This window comes from Stegodyphus dumicola, chromosome 2, assembly GCF_044657685.1.
Source record: "Stegodyphus dumicola isolate Sdum_Otavi_A_Nest chromosome 2, ASM4465768v1".
Taxonomy (NCBI): domain Eukaryota; kingdom Metazoa; phylum Arthropoda; class Arachnida; order Araneae; family Eresidae; genus Stegodyphus; species Stegodyphus dumicola.
Window position 1 is genome coordinate 236,148,183 of NC_140769.1, and position 27,734 is coordinate 236,175,916.

The 27,734-nt window shown below is 31.3% G+C and overlaps 1 protein-coding gene across 1 annotated transcript in view; it reads right to left on the reverse strand.

The window, feature by feature from the left end:
- Positions 1-27,734, reverse strand: part of LOC118200743 (uncharacterized) — a 176,968-nt gene that overhangs the window by 12,746 nt on the left and 136,488 nt on the right. The window contains exons 20-23 of the mRNA XM_085810269.1: positions 18,932-21,004; positions 14,820-14,881; positions 2,286-2,341; positions 1,975-2,155 (exon numbers count right to left, since the gene is read on the reverse strand). Coding sequence (XP_085666395.1) covers positions 1,975-2,155; positions 2,286-2,341; positions 14,820-14,881; positions 18,932-21,004 — 2,372 coding nt within the window. The remainder of the gene's footprint in view (positions 1-1,974; positions 2,156-2,285; positions 2,342-14,819; positions 14,882-18,931; positions 21,005-27,734) is intronic.

The window sequence follows — 27,734 nt, forward strand, 5'->3', positions numbered from 1 at the left end:
AGAAAAGAGTGGCCCAACCAGTTATGCAAAGCGAAATATTAAAAATGGCTATGCAATTAGTTCATGGGAGCTACTTTTAGATGAGCCTATACTTCGTAATATCAAAAACTCTACAGAGGAAGAAGATCATCGGCAACTGGGAAAAAATGAATGTTCAACAACATTAGATGAACTAGATGCTTTTATATCAATTTTATATGCTCGAGGTATATACGGCGTAAATAATATAGAGCTTGATAATCTGTGGTCTGTTGTTTGGGGTCCACCTTTTTTTCGTTTTTATGGCGAGAAATAGATTCAGAGAACTTATAAAATTTCTGCGATTTGACAAAAAAATACACGATCTGAATGATTTCAAACAGATAAATTCTGTTTCATTTCTGAAGTTTGGAAGATATTTATTGAAAATTAGATAACTTGCTATAAACCAGGACCATATATAACTATTGATAAACAGCTGTTTCTGCCTAAAGCCAGATGTCGTTTCATGCACTATATGCCAAGTAAACCAGATAAATTTGGTATCAAGTTCTGGCTTGCCGCTGATTTTGATAGTAAATATGTGCTCAATGGTTTTCTGTATTTGGGTAAAGATGAGGAACGTCCTGAAAACTATCTGTCTTCGAATACGTCGTTTTGCGTTTGATAGAACCTTTCGAAAATAAAGAAAAAAATATCAATACAGATAATTTTTTCACTATTAAATCTGTCCCAAATGTTATAAACAAAGAACACTAGTTTAACCGGAATGATGAAATGAAATCGGAAAGAAGTACCTGAATTTGTGAAAAAAATAAATATGCAGTTATACGATACATTGTCACTGAAGCATGATGATATATCCTTGACAGTTTATCAGGGGAAAACCAGCAAAAATGTCTTAATATTGAGCTCCCTTCGTGCCACAGTTGATAACGACAATAATCACCAAAAAAAGCTTCCAAAAACAATATAATTTTATAACTCAACAAAATTTGGTGTTGACATTGCCAACCAAATGGCTCGGAAATATTCTGTGAAGGCAGGATCAAGGAGGTGGTCAGTTCAATATTCTTTACCTTGCAGGAATTAATTCATGGATTTTATACAAAAGAGTTACTGGAAAAAAACTTATGAGGAGAGAATATCTTCAATAACTCATTGAAGAGTTGCGTAGTGCATACATTCAGAAAAGAAAGTGCAAGTCAGATACACAGACAAAAGCGAAAACTACTGAAGAATCTGCGCAGATGCGAAAAAGGGTTCATTGCCAAGCTTCCAAGTGTATAAACAAAACTGTAGATACTTGTTCTGACTGTAAACTACCGATATGTGGAAAGTGTACAAAATACATAAAAAGAAGTTGCCCAAAATGTGCATGAATTGTGTAGGAAATCTTGACTTGTAAGAAACTAAATATTTCTATTAAAGTTGTCTGTATATTTTACTAACTGTATATAATATTCCATATTGAAATATCTTATAATTTTTTATCACTTATTATAAGAATTTAGTGTTAAAAATGAATAAATGTCATTGCCAAATAATTACAGTGTACTTTTAGCATAACAACACGGGTTTTTATTAATTGGGGTTAATTTGACCCAGCCTGCGGTTTTAGGTATACCGAAACTGCCACGGTTCTAGTGTTAATTCCTTCCAAAAATTGTAGCATTTTGTGACGTATAACATGTTTCAAATTAAATTAATACATATTTTCAGTATCTAATATGACATTGATTATTGTTAATTCTCTGATCAGGATGTGTATATAAATATGTATAAGTGTGTAAATGTACAAATATTCATACATATGTTGTTTGTATTTTTGTACATTTACACTCATACATATTTATATACGCATTCTAGACAACACAAAGAGTTAATGGTAGAATTTTATGTTCTACAGAAAGTAAAATTATATCTTTATCTGAATGCACTAATAATTATAATATAAGCTATTATAACACATTGGTATAAAACATCATAACTTACTCTGGAGAGGTACGACGAGGATTATAATAGGGTCTGGAAAGCTTCTCTTCTAGTTCTTTGATTTTCTTATCTTTCTTATGAAGTTCTCTTTCTAACCAATATGCTTTTAAAATATTGGCTTCACCACTACCCCCACCTGTTAGCAATGCGCGTTCTTCTTCTCGTGCATCTGCTATTGCTTCTGTTAAAAATATAAATCAATCAGAAAAGAATTTTAAAAAGAAATGAAAAACACCTGAATGCACATTTAAGGTATATTAATTCTAAATGACACTAGTATAACATTCATACAATGAAGTATTTAAACTTACTTTGAACAAAATCTTGATTTAGCACAGCCTTAGTATCGAGCATAGATGCAGAATTACTAGAGCAAAAGATATAATGGGGATGAAATACATTAAATTTATTAATTAAATAGAACTAAATTTAATTTTTTGAAAATTTATATTGCAAATTTTCTTGTTTGTTTTAAAAATTAAAGTTTAAAAAAAAAAAGAAGAGGGGGGAAAAAAGAAAAGAAAAAGAAAATATTCCAATAAAAAATGTAAAATTTTTAACTCATTTTATGTTTAACCCTTTCCAGATGAGCGTCCCATATATGCATTCCCAACAAAAAATTTTCACAGCAAAGTGTCTCATTCATGCATCACTGGAGAGTGTTTATGACTTTTGAACTGAATAGAGTTTTAGGAGAAAATGGCAAACTTTTTTATTTATCATTTTAGCTTTATTTATTGAACATCACTTTTGCCACATTGACATCACGTAATATTCAACAAAATCACAAAATTGTTAAAATCGGCATATCTTTTATCAGCAATTCTCAATAGAGTTTTAGTTCTTGCATACACTTTTTTAAATATTTCCTGTATTATTTATATTTGCTACACTATTTCTTTGAAAATAATACACAGTGATAACATTTAGTGGCAGTAACCTTTTATTTGAAAACTGATTCATCACAAAAGTGAAACACACACAAACTTAAGGATTGATTCTAATACAGTACAAAGTCTTTAATCCGGACGTCCATAATCCGGAATGATCTATAATCCGGACCTCAAAGCTACAAACTTTCTGCGCATGCGTCAATGCATAATGTGTTCACGTTTACGTTTACGCATGCGAATAATACCTTTACACACGCACATAATACATTTACGCATGCACGTTTAATGTATAACAGATGGTATAAGCTAGGCTAAAATTATCTAATTATCTATTTCACTTAATGTTGCAGATTGTGTTGTTCCTTAATCTTCTGATTGGATCTGGTTTATTATTTTTTGCAGACCGTTAGAGCAATTTTATAAAAAGTAAGCTTGAACTTTCGATTATGTCAAAAAGAGTTTCCGATTCTGGAGCTGCCAAAGGATCTACAAAGCGAAAGCATGTTTCGATATACCACTTCCGATAGTGAATCAAGTGACAGAGGTTATTAAAAACAAACAAATTTCGATAAACAAGTTAGTCGGTATTCTTGACACAGCAATTACAGGACTTGAACAGTGGAACTGAACAAGAAATTATGTCTGTTTATAGAATTAAAGAGAAAGTATTAGCACATAAAACGAAGCAACTAAAACAACTTACATTGAAAGAAATGTTTAATAAAATAAATAAATAAATATTAAGCTTTTTTTTGTAAATTTTGATACTCTTTAGATCATAAGTGCTCTTTATTTCATAAATTACGGTTTCATATTTTTAATTTTATAATTTCTGCATGCCATTTTACCAGATTTAAATTGATGATCTATAATCCGGAAAAAACCCTAATCCAGAATTGCTGAAGTCCCGACGAGTCCGGATTAAAGACTTTGTACTGTACATTTAATTGTTTCATAATGAGAGGCCATTTTCATACTGTGATTATTCTCATTGCATTTAACAATTCCAAGAATACATTTAATGCTTATAAATGTATAACTTGCCTACTTTGAATTCACTTGCCTACTTTGAATATCAGATATGAGAAGTTTTAGATTATCTCATAATATATTTTTTTATGGAAGTCTGTTCAAATCTTCAACACTAAAATTAAACACTTAAGTTATCAATTATATTTTAAATAGTTTTTCACTGTTATGGCCTTCAAATAAAGTACATTACAAAGCTTGAGATTTGGACTTGTCGAGACTTTAGCGATTCCAGACAATAAATCATCAGTTTAAATCTGCTAAGATAACATGTAGAAATTAAAAATGTTAAATAGCAATTTATGAAATAATGAAACATTTATGACCTTAAGGAAATCAAAATTAAAATAAATAAATAAATAAATAAAAAACTCAATATTTATTTGAACTTTTTAAATATGAATTTGAATTTTATTAAATATTTCTTTTAATATACATAGTCTAATTTGCTTTGTGTGTGTGTGTGTGTGTGCTAATACTTTATCTTTAATTCTACAGATAGACATAATTTCTTGTTCAGTTACAAAGTTTCATTTTTCAAGTCTTGGAGTTGTCATGTCATGTCGAGTTTCATTCTCAACAACCTCTCTGTCACTATCAGCAGTATTATCTTCTGGATTTAGAACAATACTACAGATTTTGTTGTCCATTAGTTGACTGGGGGATTGTCATCCCAAAGAAAACTTCTCTTATATCATTTTTATTTATAACCACTTCTCCACATTTCTTCAAAAATTCCATTAACTGGAAAATTTCACTTTTTGTTTGCTATATCTGAACACCTTTAAAATTGCGGCTATCATCATAAAGCTTAGCTAGCACCTACTGTACACTACTGTATCATAAGACTGGCAACAAACAACATGTTCTTCTGCTCTATTTTGTCTTGCTTCTATCGCACGCTGAAGTTAAGCCTGAATTATATTAGTTATTTATTACATTTATGCCCATTTCCTGCACATGCTTAGGCTTAGCAGAGTCTCAAATAAATAAATTCTCACATATACTTAAAGTTTATCCAGGGCCACCAATAGATATTTTACAGCCCATTGCAGACTCTGCAGATCTAAAATTCTGCTGCCAATTCCTAAATTTTGCATTCCAGTGCCTTCCCTAAATTCAAAGATTTTGCCATCCTTTAATTTAGTTGCTCAGTGCTTCTATAAGTTCTAAAAATCTTGCCTCCACTAATTTCTGCTGCCTGGTGCAGTCGCACCAGCTTTGATACTGATCCTGAGCTTATCTGAATAACAAATCAGTTATTCTCAATTTCTGCAGCACTAAATGTCATTTTCTGGCCCGTAATTAACATTTACAACATGTATTTTTTGTAGATGAAAAGAAGATTCTGTTAAATTTCTCCTCGTCAGTACACTCATCACTTCGCAGCTGAACTAGCTGAAGTCTGTTATCAACACCAAATGTAATTAATGTCAACATAAAAGATTACCATTCTCTTAAGTAGAAAATACTAATACTAAAAAATAAATTTTGTTTAGAAATCGCTAGTCATGTTTCAAGCTGCAATGTGTTGATAGTTGTGCGATGAAAGTAAAAAGTAATAAATAAATAATGATTTGCCATGTCAGCATTAATGCTGAAGTGAAGTTGTGGGCTTCATGTAAAGTAGCACTTCCAGTTGTCCATTTTACCCAAAATCTAGTCAACTCTTTATATGAATGTAAAAAAATTAAATATGAAAAGAGGAATTTTTAGGATTTCATATAAGATATTGCAGATGAAAAAAATCACACATATACAAAGATACAGATAGACTTAATTGTAAAAACAGCATAAATATGTTGTAGGACCCTAATTTGTGATTATTCACTAAAAATTTACTATCAGATTTTTGGACCGAAATCATTACTTCCCTTACATATGTGCAGAGTTTGGCAGGAATTAAAAATTATTAAAATTTAGGATCTGTCTTCTAGGGTAAATTATGCAGTGGCATATTTAATCCTAGCATTAAGAAAGTATCAATTAGGGACAATAAGAAACTTTTGAAAACGGATAAACAATGTTGAGGCATAAAAAATTGTAATAAGCAGTTTAAGTTTTTGCTATGCTATAGCTGTAACTTGCATTTGTGTATCATCTAACTAACTAAAGAACCAGCTGTTCCTTTAAACTTTCTGCTGAATGTTTGTTGCAAGTTTGGTGGTATCTCTGTCACCTTTTATGTTCGATGAAGCTTAGTTAGCTTTATAAATGAATAAAATGTTTTACTTATATATGTAAGGCCTACAAAATATGTCAGCTTTTATGACTGAAATGTATTTTTTTTTCCAAATTCTTACATAATTTTATAATGAAGACGCCCATACAATTAGCATAAAGTATAAAATGAAATTAAAATGTTCTAGGTGACCCACTAAAACCACATTTAAACATATGTAAAAACATTGAGACATAAATGCTTTTTTGATTTTAAAGGTATTACTTTGCAGAAGTGCTTGAAGTCATATTGCAACAAAGATTTTCCTTTCAACATGCATTATATCTGGATGCTGATTTTCTGAAATACAGTAAACCTACAGAAAGCAAGAAAAAAAAGGGAAACTTCATTAAGCAATTCATTCTATGTCTAGTTAATGAAGCAGATGGGTAATCTGCAAAAGTGTTTAAATGTGGTTTTAGAATGTCAACTTAGAGAATTTTATTTTATTTATAACTACATAATTTTAAATGTAGTTTATAGATATATATTCATGCTGATAACAAATAAGACCGGAAATGTTTCTTCCATTCATTTTAATTTTCCATCACACATTGCACTTTTTAAGTACTCAGCTATCCAAAATTTGCCCAGATCCAGCATTTAATAAACTTTGTGGATAGTCGAGTTTTTACAGTATTAAAATTAATCTTGTTCACATGTAATATCAGTTGTAACTTTTCATAATTATCTCATAAAGAGTTTTATTCATTAAAATATACGAGAGTTATATGTAGTAACTATAAGATATTGAATTTCCTGAAAAGCTATAGCACAAAAATTCCCCACAGTTTTTGGTCAAAATTGTCTGTCTCTTCATAGAAGGCAAAGTTGGCCCACTTATTAGGTGCCTCCATAATAAAGAGACCACTACATCTGGCCTTAGGAGTGGCTGATGCCCGTCATTGGGGGGGGGGGAACTTTTGGTCAGTGAATGAAATGTACTATGGAAGGCAAGAACTCTTAACAAGTCAACTCCACAGACTCAAAAACATCTGTATGAAAAGCACTGTTGTGAAACTATTTTCTTGAATTGCAAATTTACCTTATAATATATATGCAGATATATTATCAATGTCATAAACAATAAACATCATTTCCAAAAAATTTCAGGCAAAAAAATCTGATGTGTACACCAAATGACTTCCTTGTATGGAATATTAAATTATACACATTTTTCCTGCATTTCATTTAAACTTATTTCCTTGAATTTCTTTAAAGACATATTTCTCATTCAATGAATTCAATTCTCACTTTGCGGGAAAGAAAAATAGATAAAAACTCAAAATATTTTCATTAAAAATTGTAAAATACAGAAAAACATAAAACACCAGATGCAGTTAAAACATTTTTTTTTTCTTTTTTTTTTTAAATTACATTTACAATTACAGTTTCTATGCAAAAAGAAGCAATTCGGATAGCAGGCAAAAAGGCAAACTTTCCGATGCGCAAAACTAAAAGATTCCTCTTGGTCTTCCTCGTCAAAAAGAAACTGAAGGTGCAGAAAGACTTAATTCACTATTCTGCAAAGTTTCAAATGTAAATAAATATGGCTGCTATACTTTAAAAAAAAAAAAAAAAAGAAAGAAAGAAAGGAAAGGAAAAAAAAAGAAAAGAGGGGAGCCTTGGCCATACTTAAGCAACTTTTAAATTGTTGATAATTCTAAAACTACTGCATGCAGATTAACTAAAGGCATAACAACCTTAACCGGAAGATAAGACTAACATAATTCAATCATTTTTAAAGCAAAAAATGCACAATTTACAAATATGTTAACAACAACAAAAAAACAACAAAAAAAAAAGAGCTCACTAAGCCGAGTTTACAAAGTGGGTATGTATTTATATACTTTCGTGTGGCCGACTGCAACCAAAATATGAGGTGCACAACTACATGTTATAGCAGTGTCCTATATACAAAATTTCAACATTCTGAAACTACTCGTTTTTGAGTTATGCGCGATACATGCATATGTACACACACACAGACGCCCCGAAAAAATCTCTTCCGAGTCCATTTTAAACCATTTTTATAATTCGTTTGAGGAAAAGAATATTTTATTCTTTTCTTACGTACAGAAGCCATGCAAAAACAACGCTAAATTGCATTTGATAGTGGCCAAATCAATATTTTCGTCGAAAAATTATATCCAGAATTTTTTATGATTACAATACTTCCTTTACTTCGTACAAGAAAGTAAAAATATAACACAATGGTGTTTGAAACATGAACTTCTCTGCTTCTATTAACTACCTCAGAATCAAATTACCTAGAAATAATATATACATGACTTTGCCCATTAAAACTATACTTGAAGATTGAATCGAAATGCATTGTAGTGATTATTGGTGAATAAATAGACAAATTTAAGAAAATTTTAATCCCTTCTCAGTTTTAATGAAAAGCTCAAACTAAATAATTTTAAAAAATACATGTATGAGGCGTATTCGGAAACTAAAAAAAAAAAAAAAAAAAAAAAAAAAAAAGAAAGAAAGAAAGAAAGAAGTAAAACAATTTTTTCGAATCCAATTTTATTTTTACATGAAAATACATGCCTTAAACTATTTTTCAACATACTTTCCGCCAATGATCAAACACTTGCCATAGTGGGTGACCAGTTTTTGTATACCATCGTCAAAGAAATTTCCCGCCAGTTTCGATAACCACGACTCCACGGCATTTTTCGTGTCATTGTCATATCCAAAGCACTTGCCACCAAGCTCGCACTTCATGTGCAGGAACAAGTGATAGTCGGACGGCGCCAAGTCCGGGCTGTATGGCGGGTGATCAAACTGCTCCCAATGAAACTGTCGAATTAACGATTGAGTGACACCAGCAGTATGAGGCCGAGCATTGTCATGGAGTAACACAATTCCTTTACTGAGCATTCCTCTTCGTTTGTTTTGAATGGCACGCCTTAGTTTTGTTAAAGTCTCACAATATCCTGCCGCATTAATGGTTTCACCTCTGGGAAGAAATTCAGTAAGCAAAATGCCTTTCCTATCCCAGAAGACAGTGCACATGATTTTTTGTGATGACATTGTCACTTTGAACTTTTGTTTTTTTGGAGAATGAGTGTGTCTCCACTCCATCGATTGTTGTTTCGATTCTGGTGTGAAATGACACACCCAAGTTTCATCACCTGTCACAATTTGGTTTAAAATGTTTTCTCCCTCATCACTGTACCGCATGAGAAATGTCAAGGCACTACCAAGTCGCTTTGTTTTGTGAACATCAGTGAGCATTTGTGGAACCCATCTGGAACACAGTTTCCGATAATTCAAGCGGTCAGACACAATTTCAAACAAAACAGTACGTGAAATTTGTGGAAATGCCTCTGAAAGAGTTGTCATTGTGAAGCGTCTGTTCTCATGAATCGCTTCATCAACTTTCCTTACCAAATCATCGGTGACAACAGAAGGGCGACCACTCCGAGCCTCATTTGTTTGGACATTTGTTCGACCTGCATTAAACATTCTTACCCACTTTCTCACCATTCCATCACTTATCGCGTATTCACCGTAAACTTCTGTCACTTGACGATAAACTTTGGCCGGTTTAACATTACTCACGTTCAAAAATTTAATCACGGCACGAATCTCACAGTCAGCGGGAGAACTAATTGTGTTAAACATTTTAAATGTGCACAGCAAACTGAAAACACAACATAGAGCAACCAAAATGGCGACACTTGAAAGTCAGTGAACAAGAAAGACTAGTGCACATGCGCGGGACGCCTACCACAGCGCTAGAATGAAATCTTCTTCCATGAGGTTTGTTCCTTACGCCACAAAATATACACTGGTTGGATCTAAATTTCCAGCGTTATTTAATTTCTTGTCATTTGGCACATAAAATTTGTGGGTTTTTTATGTTAATGGGGGGGGCTTGGTCTTTTTTGCTTTGATACGGATCATTCGTTTTCCATTCATACTTATTTTATTCATATTTAGTCCCAAAATATTCAGAAAATGTTTTTAATTTAAATAAAACTTTACGCGATTTCTATTTTTAATTATAGCAAAGTATATTTACATTAAATTTAAACCACAGGAAATAATTTATAAAATCACAATACTAGCTTGGGGAGCAAGAGTGTTGAGGTCAGAGAAAAGTCTCTGGAAAAGAAAAGACCTCTTTACTGGGCAGGTGCATGTATTGTTTAGTAATAAAATAACTCTGATATAGATAAGGGATATAAATAATCATTCCTATTTGAGAAGCAAGCAAACGCCATTGTGAAGAGCAGTTTAATTATTGCTATTTTTTATTGTTTATGATAGAAATCATGATGTGCGATGAATAACTTCTGAAATTTAAAATTATTTATATAATTAAAAGGAAGTTATTTTGTCTCATTGAAAATAAATTTTAAAAGGCATCCAATTTGAAGTACTAAGACCTAAAACATGTATGATTCTGAAGTCATATTGTGTTATTTAGAGGTAAAAGATCAGTAATCAATTGATTTTCACTGAAAATTTTTGGAAGGAAGAAGAGAAAAAAATTCGAAAATTAGTGGTTTAAAGGCACGACCACCGCACATCAAAGGGTTAAGGCATTATCATCACAATGTAAGACTTCAATTATATCATTTTCGTTTGGCATTTCTTATCCTATCCTATTAATCAGAAAATTTTACATTTGTTATAGCCTTAAACCTTCAGAGTCTCAGCTCTCAACAAACATCATCATTAAATTTAATAAATGACTATAAATTATGTCAAAAATTTTTTTAATATCTTACAGACATGTGCTGTTATGATCTTGAAAAGGCCATATTTTATATTAAAATATTTCCTGAATTATTCGATGATTTTTACTGCTGCATTACTTTTCAAAAAGCTATTTTGTATTTTCATTTCATTGTGTGAAAAATTCCGATACCCATTGGCTGACTTGATGGATGTACAATTTTAAGAAAAGATTAAAACGGAGAAGTTACTATTTACTAAAACTCTAATTTTGATAAAATTAATAATAATAAATAGAAAAAATCCAATACTTTCACTTTTTCCCACAGCTATGCCAACAAAACCAGTATAAGCAACAATGCACTCCCAAAAATAATAACCAATAAGTGCAACAACGCACTCAATGGTGAGATTAGAGAGAAAAATGCTAACCCATCCACAGCCACCTCAAGGGTTGAAAGTGTAGTTGTAGTTAACATCAATACAATTCCAATTGCTGCATTGTAACCACTATGTGATCATACCATAACTTCTTAGCCAACAAGTGTTTGAACATGATGTAAAAGAATCTCAGTCAGGAAATAAATTATTTTTACCGCACATCTTTCTTTTTTAATATTATATTCCCCTTTTCTAGACTTTGTAAAAAGAAAATGTTTCTTTAAAAAATTCTGAAATCTTTCAGATTTTGTATTATGCCCGAAAGGATTTTTTTTTTAACATTTTGTGTGTTACCATTATTTATTAAATATCATGTTCTTCATAAAATTAGTTCAACAGCAATTCCACAAACTTAAGCTCCCAGATGCCCATATTCAGGTCTAGGCGAACATTACTCAAAATTTTATGTCTTTAGGTACTGTTGTTTTATCACAATGCGAGAAACATACATACATTCGTGCAGATTCTTCATTATTAAATTTCTTTAAATAAACTGTTGTGCAAAACTTAAGCAACAATGTAAAAATTTAGCAGATAGCCATGAAATTGCAGAAAAGGAGGTCTGGAGATCAGTACAATGAACACATAAGTCAGTAGAAACGTCATGCATATGCAAATATCAGGAACAAAACATCAAAGGCGACGTGAACGTACACAAAACACGTGATGTCGGCGCTCGCAGCTCAACAGTAGAATAAAAGGAAGGACGGAGATGCAATTCAACATATTCGCTCCAAGTGCCAGTGAGTCAGTTCGTGAAATATGGCTAGAAGAAATCACCTGGACGACTTCATACGTGGAAGAATGATCGGAAAGCAGGAGGAGGGGCGTACTGTCACCAGTGTAGCTGCAGAATTTGGAATCAACAAAAGTGTCGTTTCACGCGCTTGGAAAGCATTCCAAACCACAGGTGCAGCTGTTAGAAAGGTTGGTGGTGGCCGCACGAGGACGACAACTTCAGGGGCTGACCAATATATCGTCCTGCAGGCGAAAAGAGGCCGATAGCAGTCAGCAAGCGCAAATGTCAAGAAAAAAATCACCAGTCAACCAGTCACCAAACTCCGTAGTTCAACAACTGTGTACAGCAATGGGGCGACAAGTGTCACGGTTTACTGTGGCCAGACACCTTCACAAAAGAGGTCTATTCGCCCACCGTCCTGAACGCTGCCTCCCGCTGAAAGTTGGCCACCAACGCCACTGTTTACAGTGGTGCAGAGAGCACAAAAACTGGACAACCGATCAATGCCCTCTTTACGGATGAGAGTCGGTTCAGTACCAGAAGCGATTCTTAACGTGTTTCGATTTGGAGACGTCGGGACCCGGTTTATCCCAGCAACATCAAAGAAACACACTGTAACAGTGGTCCTGGAGTTCTTGTCTGGGGAGGCATTATGCTGAATGGGCAAACTGAGCTCCACGTTTTCGACAGAGGGTCTGTAACCGGGAATTGCTATTATGAGGAGGTATTCCTTCCCCATGTGCATCTATTCCAAGGTGCCATTGGCCCAGACTTAATTTTTATGGATGACAATACACGGCCACATCGGACTCTTGCTGTTGAGGAGGTACTGGAAAGTGAAGATATCACTCGAATGGATTGGCCAGCGTACTCCCCATATTTAAATCCCATCGAAAATGTGTGGGATGCTTTGGGGAGATGCATTGCAGCACGCTTACATCCTCCGGAGAACACCCAACAACTCAAACAGATGCTGATTGAGGAATGAGCACTCCTACCGCAAGAAATGTTGCACCAGCTGGTTCTGAGTATGCTGAGACGGTGCAAAGCAACCATTGCAGTGAGTGGAGGGCATATCCCATATTAACTCTTTCGCATCGAGAGAGGGCAAAATCTCAATTCCCCAAACATCGAAAACGCCCGTATTTAAGAATTTCTCCTGGAATGCTTTTCCTTCCCCCATGACAAGTTGAATACTACAGCACTAACAATAGCCTTACTTAAGTAAAGCGAGAACTTCTTTCTTCGATGCTTTGACACTGCGTGAAGTTCCCTCTTGGGATGGGATTGCAACTTCGGGCATCAAAAGCTAAACACTGACAGTAAACAAAGGAAAGGAAGGAACAAAGGAAACAAGGAAGCTAATTTTAGTAGCTTCAAAAGAATGATTGACATGTGATTTAACAACACCTGAAAGCAATGAGTAATGCAGTAACGTGATGGGGGAAAGCACTGGTTAGGAAATTATTCAGGCGTTTCGGGCGTCCAGCCGATATCTGAATGCTCGGGCGCTTGGGGCGACTTCGATGCGAAAGAGTTAAGGAACATCTGCTCGTTGTTCTTCCTCTTGGATAGACAATCATGAGTCACGATACTATGCATTCAATAAAGCTTGTTTTTGTTTGATTCCATACCGTATGCATTGTATTCCTTTTTCAGCTCCGATGCTTTCGTCATCCCTTACGTACATAATACTCTCCTTCATTTCTGCATTTCATGTCTCTCAGTTGATTTCTCGTGGAGTTATGGCAAAAAAACCCTGCTGTTGCTTAAGTTTTGAACACCAGTGGCAATAATTTAAAAAGTGAACTGATGCAAAATGCCAAATGAATAGCCCTTCTGGGCTAATGGCCTTCAGCCTAAAAAAAAACAACTGGTGGTTGGATATTAGACATCCGGATTTTGGACTTAGTACTGTATATTAAATAACCTGCTTCTGAAGCTATTTCATGTTTATGATAGTCAGTTGTTTTATTTTACATTTTTCAAACTGCAATTATGCCATATCAGTTGCTAGAACAGATTACTATAAAGAAAAAATTATACAGGATCACTATGTAATTTTCCTTGATTCAGTTTTAATACCTTTTTAATATAAATTTTTTACTGAATTACACTTATTATAATTTTAAAATCTTTTTAATTCATATAAATAAGATATCATTGATTAAATTTCAATATACAACATTCTTTAAGTGCATAATAAATATTACACACAGGCAGCATTCATATCCATATCGAAAAATGTGTTTCTTGAAGTATCTTAAAACAAACATAGAAGCAGATTTTTTTTTTTCTTTAGCTTCTTACTTATTTTTGGATTTAAAACTTCATAAATTCAGGTTTCTATAATTTTTAATCAGTTAGTTTGAATATTCTTTCTCATATTGTCTAGTTAATAACACAATAATCACAAAACGATTTTTCACAGCACCAAAATACACTATGATATCTAAGACATGTCTAAAACATGTTTGACTATTTTTAATTGAAAGTTCCATAACTGAATAGTAAATACAAGCATACTGTAACAGCAAATAACCTAAATTCTAATTCTGAATTTTAAAAACCTAAAAAGTTCTACAGCTTAAGGTTTAAGATTATTAAAGAATTCTTGGCATTAAAATACATGTATTTGAATATTAGTACATATTATTCCTCCTATAAATAAATAAATAAGAAAAGTCAGGCAAACTAGAATAAGTAAAACAATTATTCATTCAGATAAACATAATTTATAGTCTGTATCTATTAGTTAATGACCACACTTATTTAAAGATAATAAAAGCTAGAATAGAATCAATTAAATAAAATTAAGAATGCATACCTCAGTTCTGATGATTGTTGTCTTATTTTTCTCCTTTCAGAATTGGAGTCTGATATTTTGCCCTACAACATAAATTTAAGATAAAATAATTTTAAGAAAAAATTAAAAATAGCAGAGAGATTCTTTCTGAATTTCTCAAAAGTATATTGTTAAAAATATATAAGTTTAACAAGATTGGAAAATACATGTAGATATGTTTTATTATTACAGTTTCTACAAGATCAATGTAATAAAGCTTTCCATAACTTACTGTTATGCTAAAAAAGAAACAAAAGATCGAGACTGAAAAGTAGATGTCAATGGTTGCCAGTTGGGCGTCGTTGGTAAAACTAATTGGTAATGGCAAGTTGGTGATCACCCAAAAGGTGAATTAAAAGCAAATAATTTTTAATTTTTTTTTAATTTGGAAAGGAAACAATAAGATGTTCTTTGGTTTTTGTAAATAAACAATCCTTGTGAATTTGGTACCAAATTTCTTTGTTTTTGTCTATAACTGATTAATTTTCGGCAGCAATTGCATTGAAATCCAATACCATTACCATTGTGTTTTAAAATAAAATTTTGTGATACTGTTTTACATATGCATCTTCTCAGAAGAAATTGAGCTGCAGTTCTGAAATTTGTCATATATGTATTATTTGAAAATATATGCTCATAATTAGAGCTTTGGTCCAAAAATTTTTTTATTAAGAAGTAGCAGCAGCAAGATGATCACAGTTTACTAAATGGTAAATCTTTCTATAAAGGTCATGAAAACCGATATTTGGTATTAAAACAGACATAGCTCTAAAAACGGAATTTTTATATCGTATTTTGCAGATATAGTTTCAACATCTCGAGGTGCTGACCCACATTGCATTTAAAGAGGTTAACGATGTCCTTACAGAGAAGATTTTGCTCCAAATCTTGTAAATATTAGCTAATTTAATTATATTCTGCGACAGCTGCAGCTCTCTCATAGTATGCCCTAGATCAGAGTTTCTCAAACTGTGGGTCGCGACCCTAATTGAAGTTGCAGGACCTGCAGCAAGGGTTGCCAAAAAATTTAGCAATTTTGATATTTCTTTACTTTATTACAATAATTTTACAATTATGAAATATTTTTACACAATGGATCTGAAAATATATAAACATTAGACAATACAGACAAAGAAAAAATGAAAATGTTTCGACGCATTTTTTATAATAGAAATTTTCATTTTACTTGCTTTACACGTAAAGCTGCCAGTTTGTCAAACACCATGGATATGCAAGACCGACTGTTTTCGTAACACATTGCGCACTAGTCCATCTTTGACTTCAACCATTGTGTTCAGCCATCTCACCAGCGCCAGGAGGTCAGCCATTCTATGCAGATCGTTTTCACATGTTTGAGTTTCCCTTCACTTCTAATGTATATACAGTGCTTTTATCCTGATAAAACAAGCATTCTGATGCTTTTTCCATTGTTATTTCGTTTGTTTCATCAGCGAGTAAATAACTTATTTTTATTAGTTATTAACTATTTTAAACAAGCCCCCCTTACTTTCTCAACAATAATTATTATCAAGTTGAGTTTAGCTAAATAAGATTAAAAAAAAAAACTGAAAACACTGAAAAGTCATCTCCAGTACCTAGCACGAGCACAGTTAAAATGCAAAGAAAACAGAAATATGATGAATCCTATTTAGAATTTGGTTTTACTTCTTGTAATTATGATGGAATTGAAAAGCCATTATGCTTAAATTGTAATAAGTTTTGGCTATCGAAAGCATGAAACCTGCTAAATTAAAGCAACATCTCAATACAAAGCATACTACCCACTGGAAGAAACCCAAAGAATACTTTGAACGACTTTTGAAATCATCAAATCAGCAAAAATTTGGCTTTGAGAACTTTGTGAATGAAAAGTACTTACTTGCATCTTATGAAGCATCATATTTAATTGCAAAAAATAAAAAGGTCTATTCCATTGGAGAAAGTCTAATATTGCCAACTGCTATTAAGATGTCTGAAATAGTTCATGGCAAAAAGTATGCGGCTGAAATCCGTAAAATTCCACTATCCAATGAAACTGTTTCAAAGGGAATTTTGGAAATTAATAAAGATCAATGTCTGCAGCTAATAACTTAGACTCAAAATAAACAACATAAATCCTAAGTTTGCAATCCAGTAGGATGAATCAACTTATATATCAACTTGGCTCAATTAGTAATGTATGTTAGAAATATTTTTGAAGGATGTATTCATGAGGAATTTTTGTTGTGTCGCTCTTTGGATAGACACACAAGAGGAGAGGACATACTAGTAAAAGTTAATGAATTTTGGATTGAAGAAAGTTTGCAATGGAGAAATTGGGTTGACATTTGCAAAGGTGGTGCTAAAGCGATGCCATCAAATGTATTTTAAAGACATTTTGCACACAAATAGCAGTATTCATAGAAGATAATCCAACTACAGTCAAAAGTCTTTAATCCGGACTCGTCGGGACTTCGGCGATTCCGGATTATCGATTTTTCCGAATTATAGATCATCAGTTTAAATCTGGTAAGATGGCATGCAGAAATTATAAAATTAAAAATATGAAACCGTAATTTATAAAATAATGAGCAATTATGATCTAAAGGGTATCCAAATTTACCAAAAAAGAAGCCTAATATTTATTTGTTTACTTTATTAAACATTTCTTTTAACGCGCGGATGCGTAAAGCATACCTTACTCATAGCCGAAATTAGAAAACTGCAACCAGAAAACTATGTGATTTGTATTCGTGATATTTATAATGACGAGGAATTTGATTTAAATCATATCAAAGACGGAGTACATCGAAATTAAATACTACATTTAGTAAGGAATTATAAGCCGACTAAAATAAAAACATCTGCCCTGAAGATAACCATAGTGTTGACAGATCAACTTCCAGTTCATTGCGCGCCGCGAAGTGCCCCCCCCCGCGCGCAGAGCAGCGTGAAATTGATAAACAGATTTCGGAACGGTTAGATAAACAAAGGATATGCTTTTATCCATTTTTTGTAGCAATTCGTTTTTTGTTTGATGGACATCGAAACATACTTTCGTTTTCTAGATCCTTTGGGAGCTCCAGCATCGGAAATTCTATTTGACATAATCGAAAGTTCAAGCTTACGTTTAGAAAATTGCTCTTACAGTCTGCAAAAAATAATAAGCCGGATCCAATTTGAAGATTAAGGAACAACGCAATTATCAACATTAACTGAAATAGATAATTAGATAATTTTACCTTTTACCGTCCGTTATACATTAAACGCGCACGCGAAAACGTATTCTGCACTTGCGCAGATGCATATGCGCAGTGGTAAATGTCTTGCGCGCACGAGTAAAACGCCTATGCGCATGCGTCAATGCGGCGCATGCGCAGAAAGATTTTAGCTTTGAGGTCCGGATTATAGATCATTCCGGATTACGGGTGTCCGAATTAACGACTTTTGACTGTATTGTAAAATTCACTATGCACTTGCTTCATGTGCAGTGAAAGAGAATTATAATATCATTGCTAATTATTTGTGTAACTCTTCATGCTGGGTTTCACCCTAGCTTTTTACGAGTACATAATATCCTTTTGCATATTTATTATTTTAAATTTTAATATGCTATAGCAGGGTTTCTTAACTCCTTTGGGTACTTCTGTTAAGGGGGGAATTGTTCAATCTGAGATTGGTAGTCTCAAACTGTAACAAAGATTTTAGCATCAGCAAAGAACATCTAAACTTAGCTGAAACCATGTTACCAAATATAAATCTTACATTTAGGGTACCTTTGTAGCATGCTAAAATAAAATAAAAAATTCAGTTTTCGAGTTTTGTGTGCTGATATTTGTAATGCACCAATATTTTTAAATATTAACAAGATAAAACACTTGGGATGAGGAGTTATATTTCCTATACAGAATGCCCACAATACTTTAACTGTATGCAGTATTTTACCTTTATTAAAAGTGAATTATTTGAAATATACATTAAAACAATTGTCAACTATCAATCTCCCAAACTAATGTATCAGTGACAGACAAATATTCTACATACTCCTAAGTCTTTTAACAGAAAAAAATAGTTTTTTATACAAACAGGCAAGCATAATAAATAATTGCACATACTGAGATATGAATCTTTGAAGAACTTTCCATCCTAGAAGGTTCAGATCCTTTTATTTTGGGAATGTTGTTGCATTTACAAATACGTAATAAAGCAGTTTTTGCTGTAACTTCTTTTTTTAAAATCTCCAATTCCCGCATCAAATTCCTATTGTCAGTCTGCAATAAATTTATCTTGGCATTTTTTTTATTTAGATCTGATTCAGATGTAGGTGTCTGTTGTGAAAGGATGTTACAGTTTTCACATGCACTTGTTTTATTTTCCTTTGTTTGTGTATGTAACAAACTTCTTGGTTCGTCTGAATGACTTTTCATCATATTTGAAAGAATTTCCTTCAATTTTTGGATTTCATTGGTGTCTTGATTTAATTTTTGAGTTAATTGGGCATTTAAATCATCTGCATTTTGACATTTTATTCGTAATAGATTAAGCTTATTTTCTTTTTCACTGATTTGATGCTTCAGATTTTCTTTTTCAGTTATTTCATTTGACAATCTTGCTTGAAAATCTACCATATTTTTTTCTTTATCTATTTTAAGCATAGATACCTGATCTTCAAAAACTGTTTTCAAATTATTCAACATCTTTTTTAATTCCTCTTTTTCAGATTCTAGCAAGATTACTTGTTTTTTCAGTTCTTTAGTTTTTTCACTAATATAATTAGAACATTTATTTTCAATATCAGCTATCTCTTGTCTGTGTTCATCCTCCAAACTTTTCACAAATTCAGCAGTTTTAGAATGCCAGATATTTTTGTGAATTTCATACTCAGATTGCAGAGAATTAACCTGACTACTATAAAGCAATTTGGCATCTTCAAGTTCCTGCTCCAAAGCTAGTTTTGCGTCATTCAATATTTTAATTTCAGTTTGTAAACATATAACCTCATTTTCAAATGTTTCTGCTTTAGATTTAAATCTGTTAAGCTCTGCATGATTTTCTATTTGGTAGTTTTCAGATGTCTGTGTGTATCTATTGAATTTCAAGATTTCTACATTTTGAAACTCACTAGTCATGGCTTGAAGAATGGAAACCTCTGCTTCAGCTTCTATTAACTTAGAAGATAACTCAGAAACTGTAGCATTATTTCTAATAAAATATGATTCTAATTCTAAAAGTATTCTTTCCATAGTTGCTATATCATGTATACGACTTAACGAAGTTTTATCAGAGATACATTCCTTTTCTTCATGAACAGATTCAGCTTCAGAATCCGGATTTGGAGATAATGTATGCTTATACATTGACTTCAACAAACTCATTTTCTGCCTGAGACTATATAAATCATTTTGCATATCAAGTAAAAGGCATTCCTTTTCTTTCAAAACTGTTTGGGTTTCAACAAGTTGTGTTTGCATTGACAGAACTTCAGTCATCTTGGGTTTGAAAGTATTATTTAAGTAATCAAAAGATTCAGCTTTTAACCTAATATCAGAATCAAGTATAGTCAGTTGTTCCTTCATAACATGAATTTTCTTCCTAACAGAATTAAGGGTTGAATCTTTTTCTTCATAAATCTCATCAATATTTTCCGAGAATCGAAAATGAGTGATTTTTTCTACTATTTCTGATAAATGTGCTGCTAATTCTGTCATTTCATTCACAAAAACAGCTACCTCAAAATTCACAGAATGTCCATCTTCTACATCTTCATAAATTTCTGTCTGACATGAAATGTTTAATTTAGGTAAATCAGTAGGTATAAAAGTTGTAGTTTTCTGCTTAGCACAGACACAAATAAAACTGCTTGCATCTTTAGCATCATTTTCTGCAAGAGAGCTTAGGCTCTTCATGCTATGCATGTCTACCAAATAATTTGAAATTTGGTCTTCAGAAGAATGTTTTGTTTCTTCAGAGTTAATATTTGTAGAAATATTTTTTGAATTGGAAAATGCATCATTAACTACATTAGAAACATGAAAGTTCTGTGTTTTTTCATAGTCATGTATCAAAGCTTCAGAATAAAAGGAATTACATCCATTAAAAGAAATATTATCAAAGCTTTTGTGAATAGAAATAGAATTTGAATCTTTTGAAAGTCTTTCTCTCAACATCACAACTTCATTTCTGGAAGCCTATAAAAATGAGAAAATAAAGTACTTTAATATATATGCTTTTAAAAATTTATTCTAGCATATACAAAAAATACTAACCAATTAAATATTTATATCCAATAATTTTGTACACATATATTTTAAAGTAAAATGTTTTAAAAACATTTTGGATTCCTCATGGATAAGATTCAAAAATCAAAATTTACAAAGAAAAATTCAATAGAAAAATACCCCAACAAATTCAAATAATACCCAACGCAAAAGCAAAAACAAAAATTTTACTGCCAGCATAAATAGAATATAAGTCAAAATACAATTAGAAATATACAATATCAACTCAATATGCACAATTTAAAAAAAGGGAGATGCAAAATATAAAATTCAAATATTTTACATTTTATTTTAATAAACTGGCTTTTATTTTTTGCATTTTTCTTGTATATGAGGTAATTTTTATATGAATTTTGTTTTTGCACACATTGATTTGTCTGAGAATTCTAGAACAGCCCTTAAATTATTGTCAATGTTTTTACCACAGATTTTGCATTAGGAATCCTGATGTTTTTTGTGCCCTATTCATTATACCAAAACTGAATATAACATATGGTCTGAATAAACATATACTGAAATGATCACCATATGTAATGAATTATAATATATATAATGGTAATGATAGACCATATATAATGAAAAAAAATTAACTTTAAAACCTCCTCAAGAAACCAATAATTATAAATAAAGTAACTTGAAGTGACCCAAAAAAAAAAAAAAAAAAAAAAAAAAAACTATAAAGATACAATCCATCTAAAACATAGCTTCTCAGCTGGGGCCATTCTTCCTCGAAAAGAATTTCATAGTTTCAAGGAAGAATGGTCAGCCTTTTTTTAGCTGTTAAGTACTACTTTTAGTTTATGAACATAAAAAATACTTTTATTCAAATTTTGATAATTATCGACATTTTCTATACTTTTTGTTTAATTTATAAAACATGTTAAAAATAATCTAAAGTATACATATGAGTAATTTGGGAAAGAGGGAGAGATGATCTTCTAAGCAATGGAGGAAGGGATGCTTGCATTAAAACAGGTTGAGAACCACTTACTATTTTATAAACCTTTTTAATAAAATAAAAAGTAAATGAAATAAAAGATTAGTGATATTTTAGAATAATAAAGATTGCTTTAAACACACTCTTGTCAGGATGTGGAACATTTAAAATGATTTTAATTAATTTAAATTAAAAGCTGTAATTCAGAAAATATGCAACAAAACGTAAAAATTTTTAAAAATGTTTAAATTTCAATGGCAAATAATAAAAGCAAGAATAAAATGTGGCCTTGTCTGATATAGTTACACAAGAAAAGGCCACATTTTATTTCAATTCTTACTATAATAATATAATTAACCTTTTATTTTCTTTACTTTTTATTTCATTAAAGATGTTTGTAATGATGTAGATAGATGTTTGGCCATTCTTTTGACAACCATGTTCCAACAATGTATTTATCTTCACCATTAACGCATTTGAAAGCAATATTTTATTTCTTTTCTTCCATAAGCTCAACCAACAATCTGTTGCTGCAATATTACCTTTCCCTGTTTTTGTGGGCACTTTTTAAGCAGCATTCATTTTTGGGAATTGGTCATAACAATCTGATGCATTGACTTTTATTAATTAGACTCAAAATCATCGCACATTTTGCTTGTCTTGATACCTTTAAAAAAAGTAACAGAGATTATAAATGATAAAAAGACAAGATAAAATATTCAGTATTTTCTATCACATAGCAATCAGATTTCTTAGCTCAAAGTCATCTAAAACTCCAGCTCTGTTAAATTTATTAATCTGTAAAACTTGAATCATCATAAGACTTGAAAAACAACTCTTTTGTAGTGGGTTGACTTATATCAAAACAAAACCATACTTGCCAACCTCCAACACTCAAAAAACAGGAGATTTTTTTCAATGATAAGAAGATTTTTAAGTAATAAAAATACGTAGGAAAAAAATTTACTTTAAATAATGAATTAACTTTAAATAGTGTCTAATATAAGAAAGTTCAGTTATTATTTCTTAAATGCAAATAATGTAAAAATACATACATTAAAAAAAGTTTTATTACATGTAATTTCTAATAATAGAAAAATATTGTAATTAGGATCCCTACTCATTAAATAGTACTTTAATCAGATCACTAATCATTGACTGGAAAATATGAATTAATGTAATTCTGCACTGTAGAATTGCATTAAGAACATCAAATGATGGCAAAATGGGGTGTACAAAAAAGGAAAACATGTACCTTATCAGACTTTATTTTATTTTATTTTGCGAGAGCTTTATGCTTAATTTTGTAGTATTATTTTGAAAATTGCCAATTAAATTGCTTGTAGGTGCAGAAATTACTCAATTTTCAACACACCTAATTTTAACAGTGGAAGTAATAACCACATCTCCATTTACTTAACTCTAGAGAGAACAGAGTCTTTTATCTTAACTCTAGAAGCATTTACTTCTCTCATAAAAAATATAAGAACATTTTATGTTACACTTTTGTTGAGGATTCTAGACAAGCATTTCTCTAAAGATAACCAGCGTGTAGAAATACATATTTCAGATATTTTCTTATTTTAGTATTGTGCAGTTGTTGGAATTATTTCAATTTTCCCTTCCTTTCAGCAAGCTTTCAAAGATAATAATAAATATCTACAATATGTTCATCCACATTTATTGGCAAAGAAATTGACCCTTTTTACACTGCTAAATTTAAGAGGTGACAGATGTATTTCATAATTTGGAATTATGAATTTTATAAGATGCCTGCAACATCAGCTTTCAAGGCTATCATTCCTAGTGCATTGTCAGCACTAAGAGCTAAGCAATTATCCTGAAGAACTGCACTTTCTTTTAAAGTTTTAATAATCAGCTGTGCTATATATTAAAGTCTGTTGAATCTCTTTCTAAAGTGGGCACAGAAAGTAAACTACACTCAATTTCTGAAGACTCTGGATTTAAAAAAAAAAAAAGAAAGAAACTATTATTGGATACTGTGTTGCAGAAGTATTATTGCTTCCATAGAGAGGCAGAATAGAACTGTTTTAATGCAATCAATAACTGAAGATTTATTTTTTATACCTATTTTTGAACCGATGTCTTCTACATTTGCAGCCGTTTTTGTCCTTGCACCTGAGTATTTCTTAACGAATTTGCTGCCAGGAAACATTTTTCTAAAAACGCTGCAGGATGATCCAATGCATTTAGTGGCAGGTTGTATTCCAGTAAAAAGGTAGAGAACAGGCATTCTGCATTAACAGCTTTTTGGTCCTTTGTTTCCACATAAAAATTATTATTATTATTATCCCCCCCCAAGAACAACTCCTATTGTCCTTGTGTACACGTATTTTTAAGAACAATGGCCCTTCCACCATGAGAAATCGAAAAATCACAATTACAAATGGTACACATTACAATATTACATTTCTTTGACGAAATAATAGAAGGAAAGTCATCACGGCATGATTTTTGAAAAGTACATGAGTATTTTATATTTTTCGCAGACAAAAGATCGAAGTTTCTTAAACTGTTTCTGGGAAGCACATAAAACTTAGGTTCTTCACTGGTGAGATTAAAAAAAAAAAAAAAAAAAAAAAAAAAAAAAAACTCGATTTTGCTTTGTGCTTATTGGTTATATGCTAGATGCCCCACAGCAGCGTTTGAATCCCATTGAAGAACTGGAACATGATGTTTTTGGACATGTGTTTCAGACTCTCACACACAAAGCAGAATGCACTTCAAATCACTGATGAAATGACTTTGGTTTCCTTGTAAATGTATCTAGAAAAGAAAAGCGCTTTCAGACGCCAAAAATCACTTTTTGGGTGCAACTAACCAAACTACGTAAAAATCGTGAGAAATTAAAAAAATAAGAGAAAGTGGGGGAAAATATGTGGAAATCAGATTAACGGAAGTATAGTCGGAAATGGAGAGAGTTATCAACTCTGAAAAACTACTTGGTGACCTATGTTTTAATGGGTGATGCTTTTGTCATTTAGCAATTTTTATATCATATTTTGACCTTACTTGGTAATTTTACTTCAGTTAAAAATTCATTCTATAATATTTTGATCATATTAACTGAATCACAAACAGCAATGTACATTCTACGTTTTCATATACAAATGGTTGAGACTTCGGCAATTCATTAACAATGTTTGAATGATAACACTAGCCATGATCACATTAAGCGATGCCTATTATATATACACTGACCATAGTAATTTCAGTCTTTAGTGTGATAAATGATTAAGTTCATGAAAATGAACAAATACTCAAGCAAGTATAAATAAATTACTTCTGTACAAGTAGACCGTTGCTATCACATGACTGGAAGGATTTGTTATGAAATTGCAATCTGTTAAAGATACTACTTTTTAAAAGAAAGCAGTTCATATTTACAATACATGTGGGAAAATCACAAAATCAACATGCCACCAGCATTTTCAGCAGCAGAAGTTCAACAGTAAAATGATATATTGTTGCTTTAGCTACTCAGTTATTAGACGATTTTAATACTCGTCAGATACTAAATAGAGATAATGCAACTAAAATAATCTAATTCTATAACTTTGAATGCATTTATTTCTATTTTTTTTCTAATTTATTTTAGTAATTTATTTTAGTAATACTAAAATAATCAGTTATGTGTCAATTATATAGCAGATGTTGTCTGAATTTTTCAAACATTCTGGCATCAAATATGCATTCAAATTGCGCTAATCTACATTTCTTGACACCAGAGTTTATGCAATTTAGTGAAATTTGCAGACTATAGAACATGTTCTTTTAAATATTGTATGCATATTCTTTTCTCAATTTTACATTAAATTTGGATTGTTAAAACAAATAACTACCTAGAATATTATCATACCTTAAGAGTTATTTAAATAAAATTTATTGTACATAGAACTATTATGATTTTTAAACACAATTATATGTTAAAAAAATTGCCAGAACAAGGAGAACATGTAGAGAAAAAGGAAGAAAATAAATGATAAAAATATAAATGATAAAAAAAGTAATGAACTCTGTGATAAAGCAGCTGAAAGCACTTTTGTGAGGAGGGAACTGCCAATGAAGTTAGTTTAAAGTATTTTTTATGCTTTGATACAAAAAATAAATACACATGCTGTAATGAAAGATCAGTAAAATTTGCTCTAAACTGAATCTCTACATTAATTCTCCCAGTACATTTTGCACATATGCAACTGATTTTTATTTATTGAAAGAAATTGCTCCTTCTTGAACTCTCTTTTCTTCGCCATGACTTCTGTTTTAATACAAGAAAAGTTGTTAAAGTGCTATTTCTAAGAATCTTTCCTTATTCACTAACGCTCATTATGTAGAATGCAAACAAGCCATTTGCAAAATGTCTTTAATTTGGAAGCAAATGTCTGTAAAGCTGGGTTAATAAATTCCCTTCACTAGTCAGCCACATAAACAAAAATTAAATTTTAAAAGTCATCACACACACACACACACACACACACACACACAAAAAAAAAAAAAAAAAAAAAGAAAAAAAGAAAAAAAAGAAAGAAAGAAAGAAAAGAAGAAGAGGCAAGAAGAAATTACGATTTCTCCTTGCCTTTTTTTGCCTAAAATGAAACATTAGCAGTGATTTATGATAAATTTTTACTATAAAAAATAGTGCTGACATACACACAAAAAATGTAATATTAGCTTCAGTAATGGCATAAATCCATTTCATCAATCAGACTATATAATAAAAGTAATGTATTTTTGTTAAAAGGTTTATTTATATTATAACTAAAAATTATTACTTAATTTATCATACTCAGTTTTCTGAAAATTTGAGATTTTGTTTGTTTATATGCAAATATGCAAATGAATTAAAGCATTCATGAGTTTTTAAAATTTCATTATAAGTATATATATATATATATATATATATGCATGCGTAGATGTGCCTGTGTAGGTTGTTTATATTAAATATTTTAATTGTAGTTTAACAAATTCTGAAAGTTTGTTTTAAAATCCCTCTTTCATTGTCTATATATACAATTACAACTGCAAAGATTATAGTTATTTAATTCTATAATTCAGCAAGAATAAGGGTAAATTCATTTTGTTTAATATTTTTAAAAAATTGAGTTAATTGGAATAAAAATGTATTTTTTCCAAATATTTTTTAGCAAAATTAGGCTTAGCGAGTGAACACCTGCCATCCTGTGGAGACATTGTGGAAGCTCAGCACCCCATCTCATATGGCAGGACATGAGACTGGGGTGCTGTCTTTAAAGGGTTAAACGAGAAGTTTCACTAAAATTGTTAGGAGAGAGAAAATATAATTCCATTTTATATTTTTAATCCTACAGAATTAATTATTACTCTGCAAGCATCTAATAAGTATCATAAATTAAACTCGACAAAAATCGTGACAAAAATAAATATTAGCAATTTCCAAGTAAAATGAGCAAAACATTGTTCAGTATCAGAATTAATATAATCCATCAGTAATACATAAATTTTATTTGTGATTAAGATCAGAAAATCTTGTTGAAATAAGCTTAATTTAATTTTTATTAAAATACACATACATTAACTTGTACAGTACAAATTCCAAGACCCAGACTCGTCAAGACTTCCAGATTTGGGATTTTCGATTTTCCTGTACATTAGACCATCAGTTTAAATCAAGTATGACAACATACAGAAATTATAAAATAAAAA